The sequence below is a fragment of the Anopheles stephensi genome, chromosome 3 (assembly GCF_013141755.1).
Source record: "Anopheles stephensi strain Indian chromosome 3, UCI_ANSTEP_V1.0, whole genome shotgun sequence".
In the NCBI taxonomy this organism is placed as follows: domain Eukaryota; kingdom Metazoa; phylum Arthropoda; class Insecta; order Diptera; family Culicidae; genus Anopheles; species Anopheles stephensi.
The window spans coordinates 862596-889142 of NC_050203.1; the positions used below are offsets into that span (position 1 = coordinate 862596).

At 49.6% G+C, this 26547-nt stretch overlaps 2 protein-coding genes across 2 annotated transcripts in view; one reads left to right on the plus strand and one right to left on the minus strand.

Annotated features, from left to right (window-relative positions):
- LOC118512048 (CLIP-associating protein) overlaps nt 1-26547 on the plus strand; it is a 98773-nt gene that overhangs the window by 7395 nt on the left and 64831 nt on the right. The window lies entirely within an intron of this gene.
- Nucleotides 1547-18281, minus strand: LOC118512121 (protein bunched, class 2/F/G isoform). Its single transcript, XM_036056099.1, is given in 8 exon segments — nt 1547-2606; nt 2608-3015; nt 3823-3945; nt 4050-4241; nt 7448-7584; nt 13920-14097; nt 14222-14719; nt 14722-18281. Coding segments are annotated over 8 exon segments (3777 nt in total). The 5' UTR covers nt 16231-18281; the 3' UTR covers nt 1547-1874.

Here is a 26547-nt window from a genome sequence, read left to right on the forward strand (position 1 = left end):
AGAGAGATAGAAAGAGAGAGAGAGAGACAGAGTACGAAGATGAGTATCCTTAAAGCGAGTGAGACATTATGATAGGACGATTGAAGCGTCCGTAGTAGAGCGGGAACCTCATACGCGAGTCCTCTTGCTAATGCTAATGCGCTAGTGGAAGCTTCTTCAATAACTAGCTGATAGAATTGTTCGTTTAGTATTTGTTTTGGATGTCTGTTCTTCTCGCAACAGATGATGATGATAGTCCGATCTAAACGCTAAGCTGAGCTTCCTTTTAATCCATCCTTCTAGCACGGTGATCGTCTCTTATGGTCTAGAATTTGCGCTAGCATACATCTAAGGGTGGAATGTAGCAGCTTTCGCTCGTTCGCTGACTCCTTTGACGGCCTTTAACCTTGCTTCCTACACAGTACAGTAAGGATTACCGTTTGGTAGTGGCGGTAGTAGTAGTTGTTGCTGCTGTCTCTCTGCTTACGATTACCTAAGGTAAGCTACCATTTACTAACTCTAGAGGAGACGCTTGCTAGCAAGAATTAAACGGGAATGCTTTGCTACGTCCGTCGGGAGAAAATGCAGAGCATCGTTCATGCACCGCAGCAGAACGTTCCGTTTCTCCCAACTTTCGTGCCGTGTTGATGTGTGGGTTTGTGTTTGTGTGTGTTTGCTGGCTAAAATCTCGCTTTTCATGGCCGTGCGTTCCTCCGCGGGTCTAGCGTACCCAGTCTAAGTCCGGAAGGAACAGTCATCCTTAATCGTCCACATCGCTGGCGTCGCTTGCCGACGGTGAGGCAGCGGTGGTGGTCAAGCGGACAGGCGGTTGCTCGCTACCACTGCCACCACCACCACCACTACTGACACCCCACCATCGTTGGCCACCGGCCGCCGTTAGTGGTGGCCAGCGGCGCCTGGGCTAGAAGGTTGTCACCTTGCCGAGCTTGAGACCGAGCAGCTTCTTGCGCTTCTTCACGCTCAGCTTGCTCCACAGGTTGCTGGTGCCCTCGACGAGCAGATATTCATCGCAAAGATCTACGCCCGCACCGGCCGAATGTTCCTTCGCCAACAGATCCACCATATCAACGTCCGATTTCTGGTTACGCTCCGAGCGGGAATCACCCGAAACGAAGCCTGACTCGGGTCGGGACAGAGACTGTGTCTGGTTAGTCCACTGGAGCGTGTGGAACCAGCGAGCCACCTTAGCCGTGGACGAAAGCTGCGAACGAAAGAGACACGAAGAAAATGAACTCATTAAAGCACAACACAAAACAGATTTATCGGTCATTCGTAGAGATTGCGCCTTTTCGAATTCGAGTGGAACCAGTGAACGAGAGACGAGATGTAATTGAAGAAAGAACCCAAGCTGTTTTGCTGCTGTTTGACCGCCTTTTTCCTGCCCGATAATGAATGGGTTTCAATTTTCCCTGCTATCGATATTCCTCGAACCCGGTTCCGGCCAACATCAACACCGAGATAGCACGCACAGATAACAGAACACAGCAAATCTTGAAAAGCCAAAACACCACGTTGCCCTTTTGGCCGTACTTCGAGGGGGAGAAGCTTTTTTGTTAAATTAACCTTGAACCTTTATTTGCTAATCATCATTACCATCACCGTTTATATGTCATCATGAGCGTTCAATTTGAAATTGTTGCTAATATTTACAAGTACTTCTGGCTCCGTTTTCTTTCTCCCGACGCGACGCGTACGCTTCCGACGATGCCTTACGGAGGCCATTTTCTTCTAGTTGCGGCGTGAGGGTCAATGTGTCGACATAATTACACGCTATTAGATTACAGAAGCCGACACTGGCGGAGAGTATGTTGTAAACGAGAATTTGTGGTTCCGGGGACTCGATTGCTGGCTGGCTTCTCGCCTCTCACACAGCTTCACTTGGTGGTGTGACGGGCCCACTGGGTGCGCTGGACCTGGCTCATGATCTGGCTGCGGTTCGGCACCTTCTCACTGGTGCTGCGTGTGATGAAGCTGGGCGTCGCCGGTAGCTTCCTCGTCACCGTGGTACCGCTCTCGTCCGTTACCTTCAGCGTGACCAGGCTCGGAATGGATGTCTTGCTGCGCGATGTATCCTTTAGTATCGAAACGTTCCGGGTGCTACCTTCCTGGCTTGCCGTGCCGCTAGTGCCGCCCGAACTCCCGCTCGCTGTCCCCGTCGGTAGCTCGGAAAAGGAGGCCGACTTCCGGCTTGGTCCGACCGCCGGAATGTCTAACTGTTGCTGCTGCTGCTGCTGCTGCTGCTGCTGTGAGTGACTAGTTGTGCAGCCCATCTGCTCGCCGGGATTCACCGGGACCACCACTTTCACCTTGCCGTCCGGATCGATTGTGGTAAGCGTGCCGACCTGCGACAGTGGCTTGATGAATGGGCTCGACCCATCATCATCCAGCCGGAGCGATTCCATCCCCTTCTCCAGACTGCGGGCCAACCGAAGCTCATCGAACAGGGTCGAAGTGGAGGACGCATAAGACGGACGGTTCGAGCGTTGACCAGTGTCCGCTAGAAAGCCTCCCCCACCGATAAGTCTTCCCGATCCGGACGAAGTTGCCGTCGGTGAATTCTTGCTGGAACTATCTGCAGACGGTGGTTTGCTGGCGGAGGCACCTCCGCCCAGCCCACTCCCCGTACGCAGCCGCATTCGGGTTGGTGAACATAAAGTTTGCTGCTGCGGCTACACCACCCGGCGTGACACCGGTCGTGGCGATGCTGGTCGGAATGGCACCGGGATAGAATGGGCCGGGAAAGCCACCGCCCGAAAGCTGTGTCAGAAGTGTTTGGTTCAGCTTGTACAGTTCCTGCTGGGCGGCTAGGGGGTTGGTGGCTGCGGTGGGTGTTGTCCCGGCGACCAAACCCGCCAACGATTGCAGTTTGTGCAGTTGCTGTAGGGCAGGCGTGAAGTTCAGGCCCGCCGCACCGAGATTTAACAGTTCAGTCAATTGTTGCTGTTGTTGTTGCTGTTGCTGTTGTTGCTGTTGCTGCTGCTGTTGCTGCTGTTGTTGCTGCTGCAGGTAGGAAAACTGAAATGGAGGAAACGTATACCATGTTAGTGCCACCGGGGACAGCGAATAAACGGAAGAAAAGGTTGACGGCTTGTGTGCGCAAAAGGGCACCGGTGAAGCGTTTGAAACTTACCTGAGTACTGTTCCCAACAACGGATTGTGTGACAGAGAGGGAGAGAGAGCGAGAGAGCGCGAGCACCACGGTCGTGGAATCGTGTTAGCTTGCAGGCTATATCATCAGCATCGATCAATCGGTTATACACAAACACCCAAACACACACACACACACAAACACGCTCAGAAGATCTCGCTAAACACAAGCAAGCTAAAGATGCTCTGTTAGTCGCTCGCTTTGAGATTGCATAACTTTAGGCGCTTTGGATGATGTTTTTCCCTTTTCTCATCGGGAGGTGATCGAAAAACAACATCCGGATGAAGCAGGGTAAAGTATGTATCGCCCGAAATCGGAACGGTAAGCGGGATTAGTGGCGGTACGATCGATGATTATCCTACGCTCGTTGGTCTGCTATTGAGCGAGATGAATGTTTTTCGTGACTACAGCACTCACCGCACGACCTGGAAAAAGGGGCGTAAAACTACACAAACAACGCGCATAACGCAAGCCGACGGCACTTACGACGGTATTGCCAGCAGTATCGGCGGCAGCAGCCAGCAGGAAAAGTGTTGGGCGGCAATTAGAAGACAACAACACAAGAACACAAACACAGGGAAACACTCACGAAAAGGCGCAAACCGTCCGAGCAGAGAAAAATTTACTTCCCGCCCCGGGTTGGCCTGCGGTAGCGGTCGGTCGGGAAAACATACCTGAGGTGCGATACCGATGGCGGTAGCCGACAGTCCCGGTCGGTCCGGTTCGTGATAGCCACCGAGGGATGCAATGTGCTCTAATAGCTCACGATTTTGCTGCAGCAGCTGCTGGATACGTGCCTGGAACGGAGAGAAGGAACGCACCCGGGTACGGTTTGTGTTACAAGCGGCGGTGAGATGCTGGGCACAAATTATCGTAATTTGCTTTGGTCCCCGCGCCTTACCTGGGCCTCCATGCGGGCGTTCGTTTCCGAGATTAGCTGCTCACGAACGAGCATCAACTGGGCGAGCACTTGGCGCGTTTGTTGCTGCTGCTGATCGAGCTGGTCCCGCAGGTTCGTCATTTCGCGCGATGCCGACAGCGGGGAGGATTTGGCCAACGATGATGATCCCACTGCTTCGGGCGGTTCCTTTTCCTGCAATCAAATGGGAAGGGAAGAATGAGTTTAGCGAGAGAGCTCTAGAATCGGGACGTGTCGAATCGTTACTGCCGGGCCAATGGAAGGTTAAATGATGAAGGAACTCTCCGGTTCAGGGTTGGGCGCCAGTTCCGGCAGTGATTTCGCATTAACTGGTAACAGGTTGACAGTACGAGGGCGCGCCTTACTGTCTGGAGTGGCGTATTTTGTGAGAAAACCAATAATCTAATCAACGATTCGATTAAAATTGAGCGTCGTCACTGGTGCTCAATGGCACGCTTGCTGGAGGACTACCGAGAAAAAACTGGGGCCGTTGCCCTGGGTAATGCTGTATAAAGCGACTGATGGTAAAGTGTTACAGGCCACTTAAAGGCGTAGGCCGTTAGATCTTCATAATTGGCCCTTTACATTTAGTCACTATGGCTTGTTAATTGCGACGCTTTCTAGTCGATTTTGTTCAACATAAAAGTCTTAAGATCAAACGACCATCAAACTCTGCTCAACATGACAGCTCGATCATATAAAACAACACCTTAAGTGTTACAGGATGAATGTAATGTTTTACACCGTTCATTACTTGCTGTACGTCATCTTTTGGAAGATAAAAGCAGTGCCAAGGAAAAAGAGATATCAAACAAGAGTAGAAAATTCCCTGCTGCAGTACGTTCTGGAGAAGCTGGTTAGGAAAAAGGAAGATCAGAAACGTCAGAGTTTTGGGCAAGGAACGACGTTTGAAAATTCGTTTATATTTCCCCGTTGCACATCATCGATCCCCCTGAAGTGTCCTTTTGTTTCAAAAGTTCTCCGAAAAACATCCCTCCCCCCCCCCTTCTTTCAACTCCACATTTTCCTATCCGGTTGTCTCCACGCCTTTCCACCGACACAACACAACAAACAGTCTGTTGTGAAAAAGGTTTTATTTATGGCGCTCGCAACCGTCCCCAAATGCTTCACCGCCAATGTCCCGGTCGGTTCCACATTCTTGACGCTTGTTTAAGATTAAATACAAGGTGCCATCACTTTACTGCTCGTTGCCGGGACAAGCTTTCGCTCCTTCGTTCTCGTTCTCACGGCTGTGCTGCGATCTCTTTCACTCCATATGCTTTACGAAAAGCATCCCCAATCTCGAAATATTATCGCGTGTCCTCGCGCTCCTCGGGGTGGGAGCTATACGCTCCCATAAGCAATTAAAATTCTCCCGCCACTTCCGACCATTCCCTTCCGACACCAAACCAAACACACGGCGCAAAGTTCCACCCATGGTCCTATTTCTATGGAACCGTAAAAGGCGTCCTTTCTAAGCTAAATTTTATTATGGAACACCCAGGAGGAGGAGGAGCCCAGCAAGCAAAACAGAATAAAAAAAAAACGCCAGCAAAGAAACACCGGCACTCCAAACTTTTGTCGTGCCAAACTGTCAACAGAACTGGGGTACCGAAGGGAGGGAGTGCCGAGGAGATAGAGTGGGACGGCGGACGCGCATTAGCAGTGGGAAATCTAATTATCTTCCGACGAGCTGGGCAAATGTAAATACATAAGCATATCGTGCATAAGTGTATCCGCTTGCGAGGCGAGACCAATGGGACAACGCCACCGTGGGTGTGGGTCTGGGCTGAGGTTTTTTGACGTTTACGGAAGGAGATTCCTTCCAATTTTTCCTCAATAAGGACATGTACGTGTGTGTGTGTGGATGCGAGCAAGTGTCAAGTGAAGTGCAAAATTATATTTTGTGAAAATGTCTATTCCTTCGCAGGGTGTGTTGTATCATCCTGTAGAGCACAAAACTTGTTCGTCCAGCGTCCCGGCGAAGTAGAAAAAAGGGAAGCACAAACTAATGTCAGTAGCACCGAAAAGCGGTCTCTGGCAATAATGTAGGAGGAGTGGTATACCTTTTTTTAAAACTTTCTTTGGACGACGACGGTCCACCAACGTAGGCACACACACACACACACACAGGAAGAGCGTCAGCCATGCAAACATCGTGCATCATCGATGCGTGAAATTGTATTACGAACAATTTTCGAACCAACGCTTTACTTTTTGTTGAGCTGCTGCGTGTTCCTTTGTGTTGTGTGTCTGTGTGTCTGCGTCTTACGTCTGATAGCGGATGGATTTGGTTTTGTCGGGATAATCTGGCTAATATTGAACTCGGGCGGGGAAGATGCAAAAACGGGACCGCCAAAACAAATAGCATCATCGGTGGCGGAAGTGATGAACCTACACACCACCGCCGACCAGCTTCCGTTTTTTTGTTGTTGCGCCGGACCACCCATAATGAAGCGCGTGTTTCGATTGGCTCCTGTCAGTGGATGGCATGAAAGGAGGGGAAAGGGGCAAAGAGAGTCATGGGGGTAGAGAGATGGATCGATTCATCAATCAACTTTTCGGGAAACGATTAATGATGTTTGCATTCCATTTCAATCAGTTAAATTTGAAAACGGTCCGGTCGGAGGCTAGACTTGCCTAGACCATAGATTAATTGTGCTTTAAACTACATTAAAAATAAACTTCGCCAACTTTAACTTCGCGGCGAAGTTTTTAAGTGCTCCTGACATAAGTTTTAGAACATTAGTAAAGGAAAGGTGTTTGTATTTAGAAATCGATAATTGCGGACATTTATATTGAATTACTAGAATTCTGATTCGTAAAATACCTAGAGAGACGCCAAGAGGATTGTTTATTTTATCTTTTTGGGCAATAAGGGATTTTTAGGCAATAACAAGCAGTTCTGAAGTATAGAAACTGTCAGTTCTGAAGCTTAAAATCACGCATTGATTGCTAAGTGGACGTTGCTCTTTAATTTTATTTGCATGTTAAACAGTTTTTTAAAAACATGTATCCAAAAATACAATAATTGTTGCTTTAATTAGTGCAAGGAGTCTTCAACATGAAGAATTTCCTTTCACCAAAGTTTTGAAAAAGGTCTTAGCAAAAAAGACAGGGAAGGACATAAGTATCTCAATTCCTTTTTTCGCTTCAATTCAAGCAGAAACATTCTAAGACGATTCTTGACGAGCTTTGTCGTTACGAATTTCATGCTGTTTGAAACTTCCAAAAACAGCTGGCACCAACTGTTGAAATTCCCCAATGCGGTACCGTTCAACAAGAACACCAGCCCGATTCCTTTGCTTTTAGCAGCAATTAAAAGCTCTTCTGGAAGTATTTTGCACATTTCATCACAAACACACACACATACAACTTACCTGTGCTGTGGACGATCGCTGCAGACTGGTACTGCTGGTGGCGGCTGGAGATGATGGTACCGGAGCCAACAGGGCCAGATCCAGATGGTCCGGTCGTGTCAAACGGGGCGAATCGTGGTGTGACGCTATCGCCGGATCTGGAATTAATCGATAATTTATTAGAACGAACCATTGCTGCCTGTTCCCTCTAGCGATAATGGTATTTATCTGGTGCGCCCCCGAAGTGGTGGGCGTGGGGGTGGGAGAGATTATGGAAATCCTCGCCGAGTTCAAAACCCCGCAGACGAGTAGTTGATTGCATTCCTTGACGATGGTTTCCGACATTGCACTTTGCGATGCATTCTCTATCCCGGATGGCTTGAGGATGCAGCAATCAAAGCAAGAATTCGCTTTACCGATTAGATTTGGAATCTTGCTTTGAACTCTCCCGGAGCGCAATCAGCTTCAGGGTCAGCTATTTGAGGTGTCGCCCGTTCCCGTTCGACGTCGTCGTCAGTGGGCTACCGGATGGATTGGGTAACTTTCAACTGAACGTGGCGGTTAACCCCCGATGTGCGACGATGGAAAACACGGTGCGATGGTTTTAATACAGTTTTGCCCGCAATTTTTACCGGCGTACACAGGCGGCGGTGGGCCCTTTCTGGTGTCTGGGTGGGATGGGACGAGCAGCAGGAGACGGCAAGAGACGAAAGCCGGCTATATTTAGACCCACCCATCGAACCACCTACCGTGCGCTTGCACGTATCCGAGACCCTTTTAGCCCTGCCGGGAGATAGATTACACTGTCGAACGAGTTTGGACAGCTGGTTCAGTCGTTGACCATGTCCACCGGTACCGGGCCGGGAGCAGGAGGATCGTTGTGCTCACCGCAAACGTCACTGTCTGTCATGGTCAAACCGTTGGAGCGCGGATTACCACAATCGGGTGCTCCCCGTAAACCTCGGCTTGGCAGCAGGTGTCCACCTATGGAAGGGCGGCATCACCGCCCCGGGGATAGAACGACAACGGTGTGCAACAATTTTGCTGACAGCCGATTGATCAAAGATGGCAAAGAATAGATGGCTCCGCGCAGTCCCGCTTTTGGCAAGCGGGACAAAAAGTGCATGCTGTCGTAGGGCAGTGCGCGCCGGTAGTGCAAGGAAGTACAGGAGCAAATGAAAAATCTTCCTTCGACAGCAGAACATGGCCTCGCAGGGCACAGAGATTTGCAGCAAATTTGTGTTTTGTCTTGAGCGTCCACTCCGGCGCAGTGGAAGCCAATTGCCATTTAATAGTTTCAAGAAGGAGGTGGGAAAAATCAAAAACTCAGCATCATATTTTCCGGCCCCGCGAAAAACAAACACATGCAAACCAATCACTTCGCAAGTACTAATATTGAACGTGGCAATATTAAAGACCACCTTCATTGAAGCCGCGCGCGCTCGCTCGTGTGTTCGCTTTGTCTCGTCTATTCGCACATTAATCGTATCGCGCCAGCCGTTCGTTCTGACTGCTGTTTTCCTTGCCCATCCTCCCCCCTCCTTGAAATGCTTCCCTTCCTTCTTAATTTTCCGCTCCCCCAAGAACGTTGATGGAAAATGGCGCGTTTTTTTGCCGTTGCTTCTGCTCCAAGCTGTCTGTCGCTGAATGCTGGTAACATCAATTTAATTTCCCCTCCGGATAGCGAGGTCCAAACCAAACCAAACCGAAAAAGCGTAACAAGCGTAACAGGAAAACTCACGCGTCGAGCTACAGTCGCAAATGAAAACGTAATCATCAAAATACGCCGGATCAGATTGAAATGGGTCCACACGCGTCCGCCGAAGTAAATATGCTTTTCCAAAAAAGCCTTTCCATCACTCTTCCCTTTGAAGGGTGGCAGGCGAGCAAAGGTGTGGTGGAAAAATTGTGAAAAAGATACACTAATTAAAAACAACGCACCAGGAAAGCCGGTGGTGTGGTGTGGCCACCACAGAAGAATGCCGAACCGAGATGGTCGGACACTGGTGGGAAAGAAAAACGATTCAATTTGCTCTTAAATGACATGTTGTTTATACATTCGGGCTTCAAAAAGTTGCACGCCAGTCGCGGGAAAGTCGCATCGATTGATGTTAGCCCGACTGTGCGACTGGGGACTTGGTCAACGGGAGATCGGCATAATTGATGGCAAATCAAAGTCACGTTTTTCTTTTTGAAAATGTTTCTAAAATATAGGTGTGGGTGTGTGTGTGTGTGTCTGGGATCCACCCACTCGCTCTGTGGGTGGCAGAAGAAAATGGTTATCGATAAGCAAGACCTCCCCCGCAAACACCCAATTGTTGTCCGCCGGTTTACCCATCGATCACGAGGATTGATCTCGTGAACCGCGATCTTCTGCACTCAATCACCAACGGCCACGTGGCCCTGGTTGCGTGACGCCATGTTGACAGACCCCCACATGTGGCCAGCATGTTTCATTTACATGTCCCCGATTGGATCCGACAGCGCGAAGATCATGTAGGTGGATACAGCAACGCTCCAACCAACACAAGCACGCACACACGCAGTGGTCGGTTGTCCTCTCTGACGTCATTGTGCACCTTGAGCAGAGGACGACGCGTCTCGTGTGGGGGAGGGAGGAGGTCGATGGAGAATGGGAGGGAAAAGCGGGTGAAACTGATGCCTTGACGAGGACGCACTTTGCGCGAGACCTTTCGGGATGTGTGTTTGCGTTTTTCATACACACACACACACACATACACCACCGCTACGGTGCAATGTGACGTTCGTTTGACAGACAAAATTCGACTCGAAGCAGACCGCGACATCACAGCACACGATCGTAGCGACTTTTTAATTGAAGAAGCACACGATCGACGGATCAGTCACCGTGAATGATGTGGTGTGATCATATAAAAAAAGGCGAGCAAAGGTATTAGGCCCGGTGATTGAGTGCTTTTTGGCCGATGAAGATTTCTTCTTCCTCCCGGGGTGTACGTGTTGTTGATGATGGACGAAGCTGCTGCTGCTGCTGCTGTCCACTGTTTAATCAATCAACCATTAACGCCTCATCGACTTTGGCGCGTCCGGTTTGGCGGTTCCACAACAAGAAGAGGGAAAAAGAACTTCCCCTTACCTTTCATGCCTCCCTGCCCTCCCCCTCTCCCTCTCTCTCACTCTCTTTTCCCGTCAATCATACGGTTCAGTTGATGCGTGGTACGGAACGTTTGAATTTTCACACAAATTTCTGGTCTCGTCGATCGTCGCGCCGTCTCCCCATAAAACCCGACTCTCATTTCCGCTCAAACGTGTGCCACACACATACATCCAAGCAGGCTGGAAGGAGAGTGTTTAAGCACGAAGAAGGCAGCCAAAGCGAGAGAGAGTGAGACGAGAATCGAACCTGTGCCATTTGCGAAGAGCAGCAGTGATTTATTTGACCAGCGTAACCGATCGAACCAGCAATTAATCACCAACGTAAACAATAATAATTCGGTTTTGTGAATTTTATTTTGATATTGTAAATCAGATCAGTGGCCAATCTCATCGACTCCGCAACTCGGTGTAGCCGGGTGTGGATGCGCGAGGAATTGGCTCGCAACAGTTCCGGCCAGTCGCACATCTGTTTGGAAAGAGATCTTATGGGGCGAGTCTGGGGAAAAAACGAGAGGAAGGTGGAGCAGGCGGCGAAGGGAGTGGATTGTAAGAAAATAAACACAATCTGTTCCGCTCTCTGCTGCGCGGTGGAATGAGATGGAATGGGAATTTCGTCTCGTGGACGCGTGGATCGGATGGACAAGGTTTTTCTTTTTTATTTTGGACGGATTTTCGCGCAACTGGGCCTTTGGCGAAGGGAAGCATCGAGGGCGAGAAGGAAAAACAGAGCGAATGAGTGATAGTATATGGCGTTTGTGGAAGTTGGCTTAATGGTAAGATATTACTGCTGACGGTTTTCATTTTCTTTTCCCATTTTTTTTTTGTTTTGTCCATCCTATCGCTGATACAGTTAGTGATGCTGCTGCTACTACTGCTCTCGTGCTACTGCTACTGCTGCACAGCTGTACGTGACGGTTTATTTATTCAACAAAAAACGAGGTAGGAAACGAGACTCTCGTTTCAATCACACCAACGAAAGAAGCCATTTCCGCCCTTTATACACCGATCCGGTTCGGTGTTGTCCGACTTCCCGACTTACTCTCGGTGCCCGACGAATCGGATCCTTTCCCAGCGTAGTAGCCGCAAACGTTCTGGTGGCGTTCACCGAACCAAGGATTCTTTTCTTTATTTGCAAAGGCAGGCCTCTCTTGCGCTCCTTGCAAGGATTCTTCGGTGGGCGATAATTCGCTCACGCTCACATGCCACGTCCACGTGCCGTCTGACGATGCGAGAATATTTTAAAAGCAAATGAAAGCTCCGGCACTCCTGAGCCCAGGCTCGATTTCCGTACCCTTGGGCAGGAAGGACTCGCACGGCGCAGCCAAGTCGGGCAACATAATTATGTGAGTTTGTGTACGAGTTCCGCACCTTTTGCCTCGCACTCAGGTTTGTCTTCGCTGTCAGGGTATAGATTTCAAACTCCCACACATCAATTGAAACACGTAACGCAATCGTTCTCGACTCGACGGGTACCCTCTTTCAACATTGCAACGGAACAGAGTCCGACGTACCTCGTTACGATTCTTCCGAAAAGGAACTTCCGCACGCTCGGTCTGCTCTACACCGTCCGACCAAACATCCTTCTCATATCCGGAACATTAGAGGGCGCTGTGCGTGCGTGGCGCTTTGTTTGGCAAAGAAGTTGAAGCAAAAGGTGCTTGCTCGTCGGTTCTTGCCAGTCGTCAAACTAAGCGCAAACTGGCTAACGAACGCAAAAAAGTAAATAAATAAAGCAAAATCCGCACAACCGCGCTACAATCGGAAAAGAACTAAGCCGTCCAAGATGAGGTACTGGAGACCCTTCACCTCTCTGGTCCCTAGATGTTGAATGCTTTTGGCGTAAAACCAAAGGAAAAAAGAGCACAGAAACAAACGATACGAACAGAAGGTGACGCGAACACGTAGCAACTAGGTGGCGAAACCAACGAAATACCAGCCCAAAAAAAAAAAAAGGGAAAGCCAACGCGCGCGGGATAAAGTTTAATTTGAAGCGATGACTTGTCGAGATTTATTTTCCCGATGTTCGATACTGATGGAACGTGCGCACACGAAGAAGATGGTGGAAAACAACACACGCAACATTGCGGGGGAAATGGGAAAGTTTCCATTCTTCGAGCCCGCAACGATTGCACGGACGCCGGACGTGTTAAATGAACCAAGCAGCAAGGACGCGAAATTGGACTGCGAACGCCTTCGCTCGCTCGTCCGAAAGTAAAGCCAGATGAAGAAACAACAGCAATCCACGGTCCACCGAGACGAACGACAAGCCGCTGTGCTTGGTGAAGACTTCCTTTTATCCGCGACCTATGATGCTTCTACAGTGCAAAAATAAAGCTCGCTGATGGCACTGTTTCCGAGCGAGGCGTTAGATATGAACGCCTTAACCTAGGCATCGCAGCAAACTCGAATGATTGCTTCGTTTTCTTTCCTCTTGGTATCCTGTCCGTACGCACCCCCGAAGGCTCCGTCTGATGCAAACCCAAAGCCCACGGGGACTAAATTATGTCGCGTAATATTGTGAAAGAATTCTAATCAATTCACTGCAGACGGGTACCGAGTCGCTACTTTTTTGATGAAATCATTTGAAGTGTCAGAGGCCCGAGTTGTTCTTTGATGATGGCTGTGCGCAGTCTGTTCCGGGCGAATGGGAACCGAACGGAGCGTTAAAACCATTCCCGTCTCTTCCAAGGGCATTACATTTCGAATCCGTTTCGAAAAGCGCTAGGAAAAAATGGAAGGCTCGGTGCTGTGGCAGCTCCAGCTGACAAGCGCTGGATGAAGCAATATCAAGAATCCCCAATGCCTCGTACCGGATAGACCACCGTGTCCAGAAGAACGCGCGATGAAAGTTCTCGGGTACGACCAACCTTCCCTGTGTGTGTGTGTGTGCAGGAGGGTGTGCAAATTTAATTAAAGCTCCAAGTCGACACTGCCACAGGCTCAGGATAACGATTTGTGGATCTGTTTGTTCCGGAACCCAAACTCTGGGAAAGGAGGTGCGTTGTTGCTACACTGCTCCTGCTGCTTTCGATTAGTATAATCGAGCCGCAGCGAGCGCAACGGAAACGGTAACCGACGCCATTATGAAGCGCTCCGGGCGCCCAAACAAAACGCGAAATGAATCTGTATCTTCATGATACGTGCCGAAAGAAAATTTTCATTGAAAAGCTTGGGCGAGCCTGGCTTTCCGGATGGTGGTCCGGATATTGGTGCAATCTGTTTTTGACTCCGCAATCGGTAGTTAAATATTGATTCCCGGTTCTCAGTATCGTAACTGCTCCCCGAAAGACATTATAGGGCTCTTCATTTCGGTGTGTGCGAAGTAACAGATGGGGCGCAGTGAATGGGTGTGACTTACCTTTTTTAATTTCGTCGTCCTCGCTTATACGATCCGAGCACCGATCCTGTTCGGAAACATCGCACGGTGACAGTTCGGAGTGATCGTCACCGAGGTTGTCTCCGCTGTCCTGTATGGTCAGCTTGTGGCACACTTCGAATGCTTGGCCAACGGTTCGAACAATCCGCATGGCTTGTGACTGTGGACATAGGAAAACAGAGATGCAATGTTAGGCCTTCTTTTATCGAACTGTGTACACAACGTGTAAGCTACCAAGGAAAACGTGGAACACGACAAACAGATAACGCAATGCACCAAGTTACCTCTAGGTCCGAATCAAGACTCCCGCTGCGCGGTAGGGTCATGTCCGTGTCCAAGTATTCGTTCACACTGGGATCGATGTTCGGTTCCGTGGTGGACTTGATCGTCGACGTCCGTACGGAACTGCGGCCTGCAGTACGAGGCAAGGTTTGACACTTGACACGTTCGCTCACGTCCACTGGTTCGTCCTGGAAGCAAATCTTCCGTCCCGTTGTGCGCTTCTCACCATCTCCGCCAACGGTAGATTCTTCTGGGATCGTACCCGTACGACTTTCGGCTTTGGAACCGTACTCGATGGCACCGCCACGTGGCAAGGTGCTGCTCATTCCCCGGGGGAGATTGACAATCGTGCTAAACTGCTTCTGGATTCCCTTCGGCTTGGGAGACTCCGATTGCTGCTGCTGCTGCTGTTGTTGCTGTTGCTCAGAGCTCCCGAGCGGTGCACCGGTACTGGAAAGCTTTTCCAACTTTAACGTCGCTCGTATAATGTTCGTTGGTTCGTTCACGGAGGAGGGAGTCGTTGGAGCTGACCGTTGTTGGGGAGGTTGCTGTTGCTGTTGTTGTTGCTGCTGCTGGTGCTGCTGTCGTTCGTCACGAGATACTTTGCGCAGTGCGGATGGGGCTGGTTGGAGTGGTTGCGTTGGGGACAGTTGTTGCTGCTGCTGTTGGAGATGGGGATGATGGTGATGGTGTCCATCTTTGGGATAAGGACGCAGATTTGGGGGGTCCTCGCGGTCCCTGAATGTAGCTGCTGTTGCTTATCCGTCCGGCTTTGGTGATCGTTGAGGGATTTTGTCTTTGACGGGCGTTGGTTCTCTTTGAAGTAGAGAATGTCGTTTTCTTCGTTGAATAGGATGTGCTTTTGGACGGGTGGGGAAGCGGCTACGTTGGAAGAGGTGTTGGAGTTGCCAGACGGACCGCCGGATCCAGTGGATTTGCGTAAATTCGATTGACTAGCGGTGGTCGAGCTGGTACCTGCTCCCTGTCCCTGATTGGACGGCATATCGAGATCATCTTGGTCCTCCTGGTCATCGTAGTCGTACGCATTTCGTTGATGAGATCGTGTATGGGATCGGGAGGATGACGGATGCTGGTGATCGTAGCCTCCCGGCGAGTAGTCATAGTACTGGGAGGAATACTTCTCGTTGTATGACTTGGGTCGTCCTTTACTATCGGAGTAGTATTCACCGTACCGATCAGAGGAAGAGCCTCCTTGATCGTCACGACCTACATACGTCATGTTGTCCTCCATCGATCTGCTGTACTCACTCGTTTCGTCCAGTGACCGCTGTCGGAAGTCTTGACCGGGGGCGTCTGGGTAATCGTACCGATATTTCATCGCCCTCGACGAATGCTGGTAATGTTGTTGGGTGTTGGAAGTGATGGGTTGCTGCTGATGATGGTTCGGCGGAGCTCCACGAGATCCTCCAGGCCCAGGTCCGGGCTTGCGGATCGTACCCGTGCCCGACGGTTCTTTGGTTCCGCGAGATTTCGAACTGCCCGATTCATAGTCCCCACCGTACCCGCTCGTCGGTTGGCCTTTGGATGATTTATCCTTCTTCTGGCTGCTCTTGGAAGATCCATCTTTGCTCTTACCCTTCGGCCACAGGAAGAAATCAAGCGAGCTCTTGTCTTTAGTCGATTTCGGACTTCGCGGAGGTGTGGAGAATTGTGCTTCAACTCCGCCCTGCATGTCACCGCCGCCCCCATCATACCCACCGTCTCCACCGCCGGTATCGTGATACTGTTCCGCCATCTGTCCTCCACCGCCGGATGACGTCCCACCACTGCCGGACAGTGTGCTCTTGCTTGTCTTCCACACGTCGCCGAGCGTGCTCAGTGTCGAGCGAGCCTTACCCATCACATCGTTCTGTAGCTGACGAAAGGTGGACTCGTTCTTGCGCTTCATCCCGGGAGATGTGAGTCCTTCTCCACCACCAGGCCCACCGCCCCCGTTACCACCCTGTCCTGGCCCGTCCAGATGGTAGTCTTCGGACTTTTGTCTTATCATTTTTGATGCTTTTGCTCCAGTCGTCGTCACCGTGTTCGTCCCCACCACTACGATCCCCAGTGCTACGATGATCAGGTCCACCACCAGCACCTCCGTCACTCAATCACGCGTGTAACGGTAACTGATTGAGTATGCGAAACGATCACCGCCGGGCGTGATGTGTAATTTGGAGCTAATTTTGCGCAATTTTGTGATCGCTTTGGAGGATGGAACCAGCACTAAAAAGGGAACCTCGGGTGACGGAGTTTTTATGTGTGTATCATTTGCGATGCACTCGTCCCAGCCATGGGTAAACGCGTTGTCTTCACTCGCGTTGTAAACGCGTTGTCTTCACTCGCGATATTTCGTTTCTGTGCATAAATTATCTGTTTTGCTTCTTAACTGCACCTCCACAGAACATGATAACTTCTAAGGAAAGGAAAACAAACAACACGACACTGCTAAAACTTCGGCACTGATGGGTAAGAAGTAATACATAGTGATAACGGGAGTTGATTGCAGCCGAAACCACCTGTCGGAGTCGAAGACCTAAAATGGGAACACACGGTTCCGATCACACTGTCACTCGATAGCATCGCCAGAACGTTTCACTTGTTCTTGGGTCGAATTCTGAACTCACTACTCTGCCCTAAGTCTCTAAATTGTTCGAGCTAACCAGCAACGGACCACCGACGACATGTACTGTCTGTCGCATGGTCGCGCAATGGCGACTAGCCGAGGGATTACTTTTGTGATGACAAAATGGCGCACCGAAACTATCCTCTTTAGCGCTTAACGCTTTGCAGAAGTGCATCGGGCGCAACTCTCGCTGCGGTGTAAGCCGCTGGCGGCGACACATCACAAGGGAAAAGGTCTAAGCCGAATCGGATCGGATTGCGGCAAGTGTCCTGGGGCGGGGGGTTGCGGTGAAGGGGAAGCGGTCGTAGTCATAACAATAACTATTGCACGGAGTACGTTGGCAATGGAACTGGGCGAAAAAATGAATAATCATCTATCTATCCCTGCCACCACCCTTGCATGTGCAGACAGTCAGACGATCGTTCAGGGGAAACTCGAGACATTGGGGATGGCGGAGGGAGGAGCATCTTAGACCTGACCACATTCCTCCCGAAGGACTGCAGGATGCATTTTGACGATCGGGCAGGAGTTTTTCTTCGTTTTGCATCCGTACAGCCTGCCCTACCGTTTGTTTGCCGTCGCGGATCATTCCACCATTCCGGCTCGTTGGCGAACTATTGTTGATAGATTGCTATTTTGAAAATTTGTTGAAGCAACCGACAGTCGTGTCCATCGTTGGTGGCGGTGGTGGTGGGCAGTGGCAGCAGCACGTGGACATTTTCCTCAACGGCACCTTCCCATCAACCAACTTACCAAAATCATCTTTGTGGAAAATCCTTCCCATACGAAACGAACCGTCCCCGTTTTTACGCCGGATTATTTTTAAGGTTAGGGTTTTTCTGTACAACCATAGGCTTTCGCTAGGTGTGGCGGTGTGCACTGGCACAAATGGCTTGCGTCTGTGCGCGATGGTGCGCCAACAAGCGAGCGAAGGAACACCGTTGACGCACCGTGAGTGACACGATGATGAATCGTCCTCGATCGACGGTAATTGGGACGATTCTGTCGCGTGCGTGCATAAACGATTGAGGTGGACTGTGTGCAGAAGACGCGTCGGGCCGAATTTTCGACCCGGCGTGCGTCACTTATGAATGTTGAAATTGTGTCAACGCCGGGTAGCAAACGCTGGAGGCTTGATCGGGGAAGGATTGTGGGCTTGGTCTTCGAAAGAGTTGGACTTGTATTTGAAGTTTAGCAAAGACTAATAATAATAATGGGCTATAAAGAAATGCTTCATCTCACGAGCTGCTTAACAGAGCTCTGAATCTGTCAAGAGTTACTTTAGCATAGTAAAAATGTATCACACAGTAGTTCTGCTAAGGATCTCCATCGCTCAGCAAGTCAGCAACAGTTTGAAGCGAGTTCTCCGAAACGAAACCGCGTCGTTTTCGCAATGGCGCTGTAACACCTTGTTGTCGTGTATTTGTGATGCTCAGACACACAACCACAGTCCAACTCCATCCCGATACCTCCGCCGTCACGTCAAATTCGCCTTTTAATTCGCAAATCAAACGCCAATCGGGCAAAATGCCGTTCCCTCGGCGAGGACGCGATGTGATCTTATGCAAAAGGAGAACCTGACAGGATGGGGACATTTCTGTGTGTATTTTTAGCGAACTGGGCATATATTCTTGCCGCCACGGGAGGGAACTGTTTTTTTTGATTTTTTCTTTCATTGGCCGGCCTCTCCGGCTATTATTACACCGCTTCCTAAATATTAAACAAACAAGCACGCTCGCGAACACACATACAAACACACCGCACTCCAACCCAGACACGCCACCAGGTCGAAGAATCTGCCGACATCGAGTCGGACGTGAATTAATAAGTGTTGATCGAGGAAGGGCACCGGCTCAGATCCGCACAGACATTTTTCCGTAAAGACAGCAAGACAGCGGGGTAACATCCGATGCTCCTGCGTCACCCGTCCCTCCCGCTCCCCCCCCCCCCTCCCATCGAATCCCAGAGGAAGGGTGGAAGATGTTATTCTTAGCCTAGCGGGAACGCCACCGCATTCAACGCTGTCGGACGTAGTCTATTGTAGTAATTATTTTAGGTGCAATCAAAAGTGAACTATTAAATAGAAGATTTATTACCCGCCTGACGTGTTGTGATTTTGGGCCGCGCAAAGGGAGACGGCACGCGGATAGCACCCAACCCACACCCCCAATATCACGCCTGACCCATCACGCCGTGAGGTACGCGACCTTGGAGCAGGATGCGATGAAGCTGTGGTGCTAGGATACAAGCTCCAACAGTGGCGGTGGCGGGTGTCCCAAAACACAGATTCGCTTTCGGGCGGCCATTTTGGTGCGCGATTGTGATTGCTCTAAGCTTCAGATCCGCGTGCACCTGTCGCAGAGAAAGATGTAACTTGGGGAATGGGCAGGGGTAGGAGATTAAAAGCGTGGCAACGAAATTGAATCCCTTGGGAGTACAATTCACCGCTATGCTCATGTGGCGTATTTTTTTGTTTCTACCTCATTGCTCTCGGCTAGGGAACGGCTGTGTCCCAGTGACTGTGATACACCGGACCGGAGCATCCGCAACGCGGAGATTGCATGACAGACGGGCCTAGTTCATGGGCGCGTGATGGTCGAGGATCACTTTGACAGTCGCCAATCATAAAACTAAACTGAAGTGCGTCAGCAGTTTCCGCCCTTTGCGAATGTGCGAGACCCGTAACTTTACGACCTCACTTTTCCGACGGCTCATCATCCAAGGGCTCTAGAAATTCTAGAATTCCTACAACTGCTGCTGAACTGATTTCCCAGAGCATTATTATTCATCTCGAGCAACTGAAGCATGATTTTGATTTGACCGACCGATCTTCCATCTCGCGGCAGACAAATGTGTCCCCAAAAGCGGCCCCGTCCCCTAGCCGGCCGAAGTGTTTAAAAATAATAATAAAATAATTCACGCTGATGATATTTCGCCTGATGGAGGCTAGAAGCCGCCTGATGATGAGCTGGTGTCGACGATGTCCACCACCACCACCATCCTCGGACCGCCCGTTGCATCAACCCGATCCCGACCAAACCCGCGTCATCTATTAGCACGGGTTTGATTTCATACCGGTGTGTGGACTAATGATTGCTACACACTACACGTCCTTCAGGCCACGGTCTGTACACCATCCTCCTGGTGTAACTATTTGGCAGCAAGTAGCCCCGTTGCGCCATTCCCTCTTCCCTGTCATCCTCTACACTCTTCGCCGAGTGCCTTTAACATAATCTATACGTTTAGTCTAGCGCAGGTCGGTGATGGTGCAGTTCTAGTTTGCCAGGAAATAGCGACTTCCACGAAACATCCACGAAGCCGAGTAGACGAGGCCATAACACGTAACTCCTCAATCCGAACCCGCTGCAGCGCTAAGGATAACTGTGACGCCATAGGTGTCAATCAACGCGCGCACACCCCATGCAAAACACGGTTGTTGCGGTTCATTCGGTACCAGAAATGCATCTCAAAATCGTTTGCCCTGCCTCCCCGCCGTACGTGTCTTCGACATCGACATGCTGCTCGGGTCAGGTGTGACCCCTTTTTTGCAACCGACGACGCCGCAGAGGATCGAAGCGAACCGAGCAGCATAGCTCGGGCGACGTCCGTTTGTGCTTGTTGTTTGTTGCATTTTAGATCTTCTGCATCGATGCAAACCCATTATTCAACTCCTCCTCTGGATCCATACCACCTCTCCAGGTGTTTCCGACCCACAGAAAGGCATGCAGGGACCCAAAAAAATAATGTCATTTGATGACGTTTGTTTTAGCATTGAGCAGCATCGAGAAGGATCAGCACCACTCGTCCAACAACGCTACGGACGAGAACGAATTTTGCCTTCTCTCCATCGACTCGGTTTGGCACACACTTTATGCGGGCCCTGCCTCCCATGAACGAGATGTGAATGATGCGTACCAGCGCCGCCGTTAGTACACGCAAATAATTATTATTATTGTGCAAAAACCGTGTACTCCCGCTCATCACCAACAACTCCCAGAGGCAACCGGCTCTCCGGTGGGCGATTAATAATGTCGCTGGCGTTGTTTGAGGTTGAAAGGTTTGGTGCAATCGTTTCGCTGACGCACGGACCCCGGCTCAGGCGGCCACGTCAATGATTAATCCCCACGAGTAGGTCACGTGGTGTTTTTTTGGGCATAAACCAGTACAATTTCTACAACCTCCACCAGAAATGGGAGGCCTAGCGAAAAAGTAGAAATTCCCTCCAGTGGGACAGGCGGAATCCACCAAAGTCGGGTGACTCATTAGTCATCCGGGGATTAGGCGGCCGTTCGCCAAATCATGGTCGAATGCAGGCCGGAATGTCGATTGGAATGACTAGTATGCGGTGGTTGTGGTGGTGGTCGCTTCAAGCGGTCTCGAATATGCAAGCGCAGTCGACCATCGGGGATCGGGGAGTTGGGATGGAATTTAAAACATAAATCGAATTTTATGCTTCTCCTCTTCTGCTCCTATCTCCCGTTGCCTCTTCTCTTCTCGCCACCCATCCGTATCGCAACACTTCAGCGAAGCAGGGCGGATGAGGTAAGATAGTTGATGCGCGTTCTTTGATTGCATCCCGACATTTATGATGTGCGGAAATTTCGCTGCAATCGATGGGCTGGCGATGTAGTGCTACCATCAGTATCGCGTTTTGCAAGTGATGCATTGCACTTTCCATTCAAAAGCCGGAAAGAGCGATTGAATGGCGAACGTAGCCTCAGTGTTTATTGACATCGTAAACTGTGCTGGGTGTCTGGGTACGGTTCAACAGTGTAATCGTTAGGCCTATCTGCTAGCACCAAAACGGTGCACCGGCGAAACTGAAGCAAAAACCCGCACGAAAACTACCCATTGCCGGTCCACAGACCGCTCGGGTTCAACTTTGCAAAAGTTAAATAAACCGAACCCCGGACAGGAACGACACCGAGAACTCCGCTTGTCGGTTGGGCAAACAGCACTGCCGGAGCTGGAGCGAAGGACAACAGGACACAAAAAATTGCATATAAATTATAAAGTCCTCAAATCCATTTCCGTTCCTGGAGCACTCCTCGGCTCCCTAGAATCTCTCCGCTTTGTTTGGTTGCGGCCCAACTTTACAGAGGAAGTGATTTAGGAGATCCGTCACGTCATCTACGTGCGTGCGGGAATGGCGGCTGTTGTTCCCACACCAACGGCGGAGTCACCAGGGAGGTCCGGGGAAACCGAGAGACATTTTAATAGTTTGGCAATGTTCGGGACATGATTTATGAATAACCAGACAAGGGAATGAGCGAGCGAGCAAGCGAGAGATGTAGCGAATTTTCACTTACCAAACGGAAAACCAACAAACACACACACACACATACACACAGACAGGAACGCGGATGGAGAAAGGAAAGATCGCGCACCGAAAAAAGGGTTTTGTGCGCAAACATAAATTCGAGATTGGGAAGTTTAGCATCCGTTTTGCCCGCCGGCGAGGACGACTTTCGGGTTTGTTCTTACTGTGGGTTCTCTCACTCTCCTTCTTTTTTTGCCGGAGGTTTTCCGGTCGGTTATCGTTGCCATTTGCACTCGCTGTCACGTTTCGCACGGGCATATCAATCATTCAATGGAAACAAGCGCACCGACAGGGAGAGCTGACCGAACGAGCGAAAGAGATATTCGGGCCCGGCTGCCGCTACGGCTTTCCGTAAGAGAGTAATTGCCAATTAAGCAGTCGTAAAACTTATCCAATTTTACGACACAGCACCGGCAACTATGGAGTGTATGTAAGGCTTATAAGCTTCTTGGACACTCACACCCGGGCTCGGCAAAAAAACAAACAACCGAGCGGAACCAAAGTAAATCATAGAGAAGATTCGCAATTTTGCAGATAAAACTAGACGAAAAAGAAAAGCCCGCACAACCCCTCCATGCACTCTGTAATGGATTCATTCAGCGCCCTAAAAGAGTCATTAAAGTTCCCGAGAGTAGTTGTTTACGGCTTCACAATTGGCTAGTAAAATTGGCCGTGATGCTCTGACAGGCACAAGCCGGTGAGCAAGCGAGCAAGCAGTTACGAAATGTGTGTTGTTGTTATTACATATCTGCAGCCAACGATCGATCTGGATTTCTGCGAATGCCAGCTGTTATCACAGATCTGGTTTTTCCTCTTTTGTTTGAAACTTTCTCACTGTGTGAAGATAGGTGTTTTAGACTAGAAAAGCTCATCATCAATTTGCTGTAATTCATAAACAAAATCTCGTCTCATTTTTCTAAATGATTTGTATTTTATAGTTAAACCTATAAAACTATATTAACTTGATTAGGTAAATATATACAATTCCCCCAAAATTCCCTCTCACGTCATACATCAAAATCGAAAATGCTAATTCGCGTCCCAAAATGGTAGCGAAAATCGTTCGATCGAAAATAAACCATTCGTCAAATGGTTGATTAATGGTGACCTTCGCACTTCATCCCTCGAACTCCTTCTCTCCTTTCTCCTACAAACCACCATCCCACCCTCTGGGTACTATCCTGATAGTCCCAAATTGGCAATTTTCCGCCGATACGGTGAATGCGGTACCGGGTACCGGTGAATTTGCCGTTTCCCATCGCTTATCCGGTCAGCAGTTGTACAGCATTCATTCGGATTGATCATCGAAATTTTCTGCCACAATTTTCTCGCACACAAAAGCGACAACATAACACGGGAGAAAAACCCCACCACCACCTCGGGATAAAAGAGAATAAAAGTCGGGGGAAAAAAGGAAACAAAAGTGAAACAGGAAAGGCTAGCTACAAACGGCGGGCCCCCAGAAAATGTTCGATCCATCACACGCGTGTGTATTTATGTTGCTATTCTGTGTTTTTTTTGCCTGTTTGTGTTCGTCAATTCAACCATCCAGCAACAGACAGAGAAGTTCGGTCGGAAAAGTGCGAACGAAGGTGATTTTATCGATGGTTTGGATGGATGCAAGCGTTGCTGTTGTGCCGTTCAATAATCCGGCACCGGTACAAAGATCTGGGCAACGGACCACCGATTAGCATCAAACTGTGAACAGCGCCCCCATGGGAGCGTGTTGTGAAGTGTTATGCCAATTAATCACACCGTACGGCTGCCCACTTGTACCTTCCGTTCGGTTCGTCCTTTAGGGTAAGCTTCCTCTACAATCGATCTCGATCAAAAAAAGAATCAAAACGATAGAATGCACCATCGACACACAAACAATCCAATAAAACTTTATCGCAACATACCTCCGGGGTGGATAAGACGCCCGATGGCCGTAACAAATTAACGCTCGGGATGGATCACGCGATGGATGGAAACGAGCGAAAAGCGAACTTTTCGATTTTCTTATTACATCTCGTACATCTCCGGATTGCAGAAAGGACCCGAGGATGCTGAGGACAGGGAAAATGTTGTTGTTGTTTTGTTTCACACTTCATTTTGTTTCAACTTTGACGCATTTTCCCACGGCCTCACCGACGGAGAGGAAGAATCAGGTTTTCCATTTTTTGCTGCTGCCCATTTTGCCCACACGGGTGCAGCTGGTCAACCGAAAATAGCTAATAAATAAACCGTCCCAAACAACCCCACAATTCCGATCACTGGAAAATTCGAAACACACCCGAAACACGAACCGAATCGAGACACGGAGCGAGCGAGGAAAGATGGAAAGCTAGCGCTAAAGTTTTCCCTTGCTCAATTGGATTAAAAAAGAAAAGTTTTCCCTAAATAGAGCCGTTTACGGTGATTGTAATTGCCCATTTTTTCGCCTTTGGCATCGTTTTACGATCCCCGGTGGTATTATTGAATCAAATGAAAAGAGTTGGGAAAAAGGAAAAAAACGGGTGTTCTGCAAACGGTTCTGCATTTTAAAATTGTTTACATTGATCGGTGTGTTTTTTTCGGCTTGGTTTGGTTGGAAAAGCAGCTGAAGCGCTCCTAAATCATGCAGACAAATGAAACGATTCTTATCGATTCAACCTTGTCCTGTTCGGTGCTTTGAGATCGGACGCAACCTCGCCGGTAGCAAACGGCTGCGTACACGATGGAGACGCCTGGTCAGCCACTGTATGGAAATGGCTGCGGCATTATCTACAACCTCGCGGACGGGTTTATGATGCGCCGGTAAACCATCTATTCGTCCATCTATCCATCCATTCATCTACGGCCGGCTGTTCATGGGTGGGGTGGGATGGTTTTTCTCCTTCCTTCACCGCTACCACTAACAACGGTAATAAAATCGGGGCGACATCTGAACGCAGCCGTTGTTGAATTATTTATGATCGTATCAAAACCCATCTCGGCAAACGGCAAACCGGTGGCATTAGGCCGTTTTCACTTCCCACCCGTCCGATTCCGCCGCCTTCGCAGTCTCCCCCTCCTTTCGTCGGAAGGATGATGGAGACGACGGTGTAACGAATGGCGATCCTCCATTAACGCTGATGGGGCCAATGGGCATACACACAATGGGATGTTTTATAATGTGCTTGCCCCCCAGGCGAAGCTGTCCGGGAGTCCGAAGACGTGCGGAAAAAAGACACTTTTGACGGTCAAAAGCGTTCTGCTGGGAGATGGGAAAAAAGGAAAAGGTGTGAGAAAAAATATATATTTTTCTCCTCAAGGATCTTTCTAAGACGCTGCTTTACGAGACGAGAACCGGTCAACGAAATAATGGCACACAATTTATTGCTACTTAAAAGAAAGCGACAACGAGTTTCAGCTGCACCAGCAAAGGAAGCACCAGAACAGTCAAGACAACCATCGTGGTCAAGATCAAACAATCGATCTTGCTTACGGATTAGTAGTGGTGGTTGGTTGGAGTTTGGAATGGGAACAGTGCGTTTTTATATTTTTCACGCACGCATCATCAGACTCCGCAGAACTAGTAAATCTTGAGATAAACCTCAAACGGCGCCCTAGCAGAAGGCCAGTCGATGGAAGTCAGCCAGAAACCAGAGATCGATGAGCGCTCGCATAGTCGATAATCATTTGTTTGTTTATTTGCCTACGTTCTGGTGCCCAAGTTCAGTGAACAGAAAAATCCAGTACATCCAGCACCTTCGGGACTCGGACTCGGCCAGCGCACATGAAAGACAGAAGCTTCCGAAGCGTACGCCGACAACGACACATCAACAAACAGGGAGGAGGGGGGCTTTCTGCTTCGTTTTCTTTTCAGCGCTTACGTCGACTCCTTTTGCAAACTCCCAAACCAGAACGGCGTAGCGTCAAACAATCGCCGATGACGCGTGGAAATGCGAGTGAGAGTAAAAAAAAACGAAAAGGAAAAACGGGAAAAAATAAAACAATCTGGATGAAGGGTGACGGGTGAAACACCCGAGGGGGTTGAGAGGAGCTTGACGGTGGGAAGGTTGCTTCCTCAGGTCTGCTTATATGGTTGTGTGTGCAAAGAAGTGGTACGAAGAAGAATACCTCGATCGTGATCGTGAGTGTTGTCACCCAAGCAGACGATGGCGTTACGTTTTTGTGCGAAAATAAATCATTCCTCCCAAGAGTGGTCAATACACTCTCTGGGGAGGGGGGGGGGGGGGAGATAGGATGGGAGAGAATACGAAGAGTTTCGGTCGTTCCTCGGAATTGTAGCAAGGTCCGGGGAGATAAACGGATAGGAAGATTTTACGCTGACATTGGAGCAGGTTGTGAAGGTGGCAGTCACACAACACACATGCTCTCACACACATACACGCTGTCGCAAACAAGCGAAATGA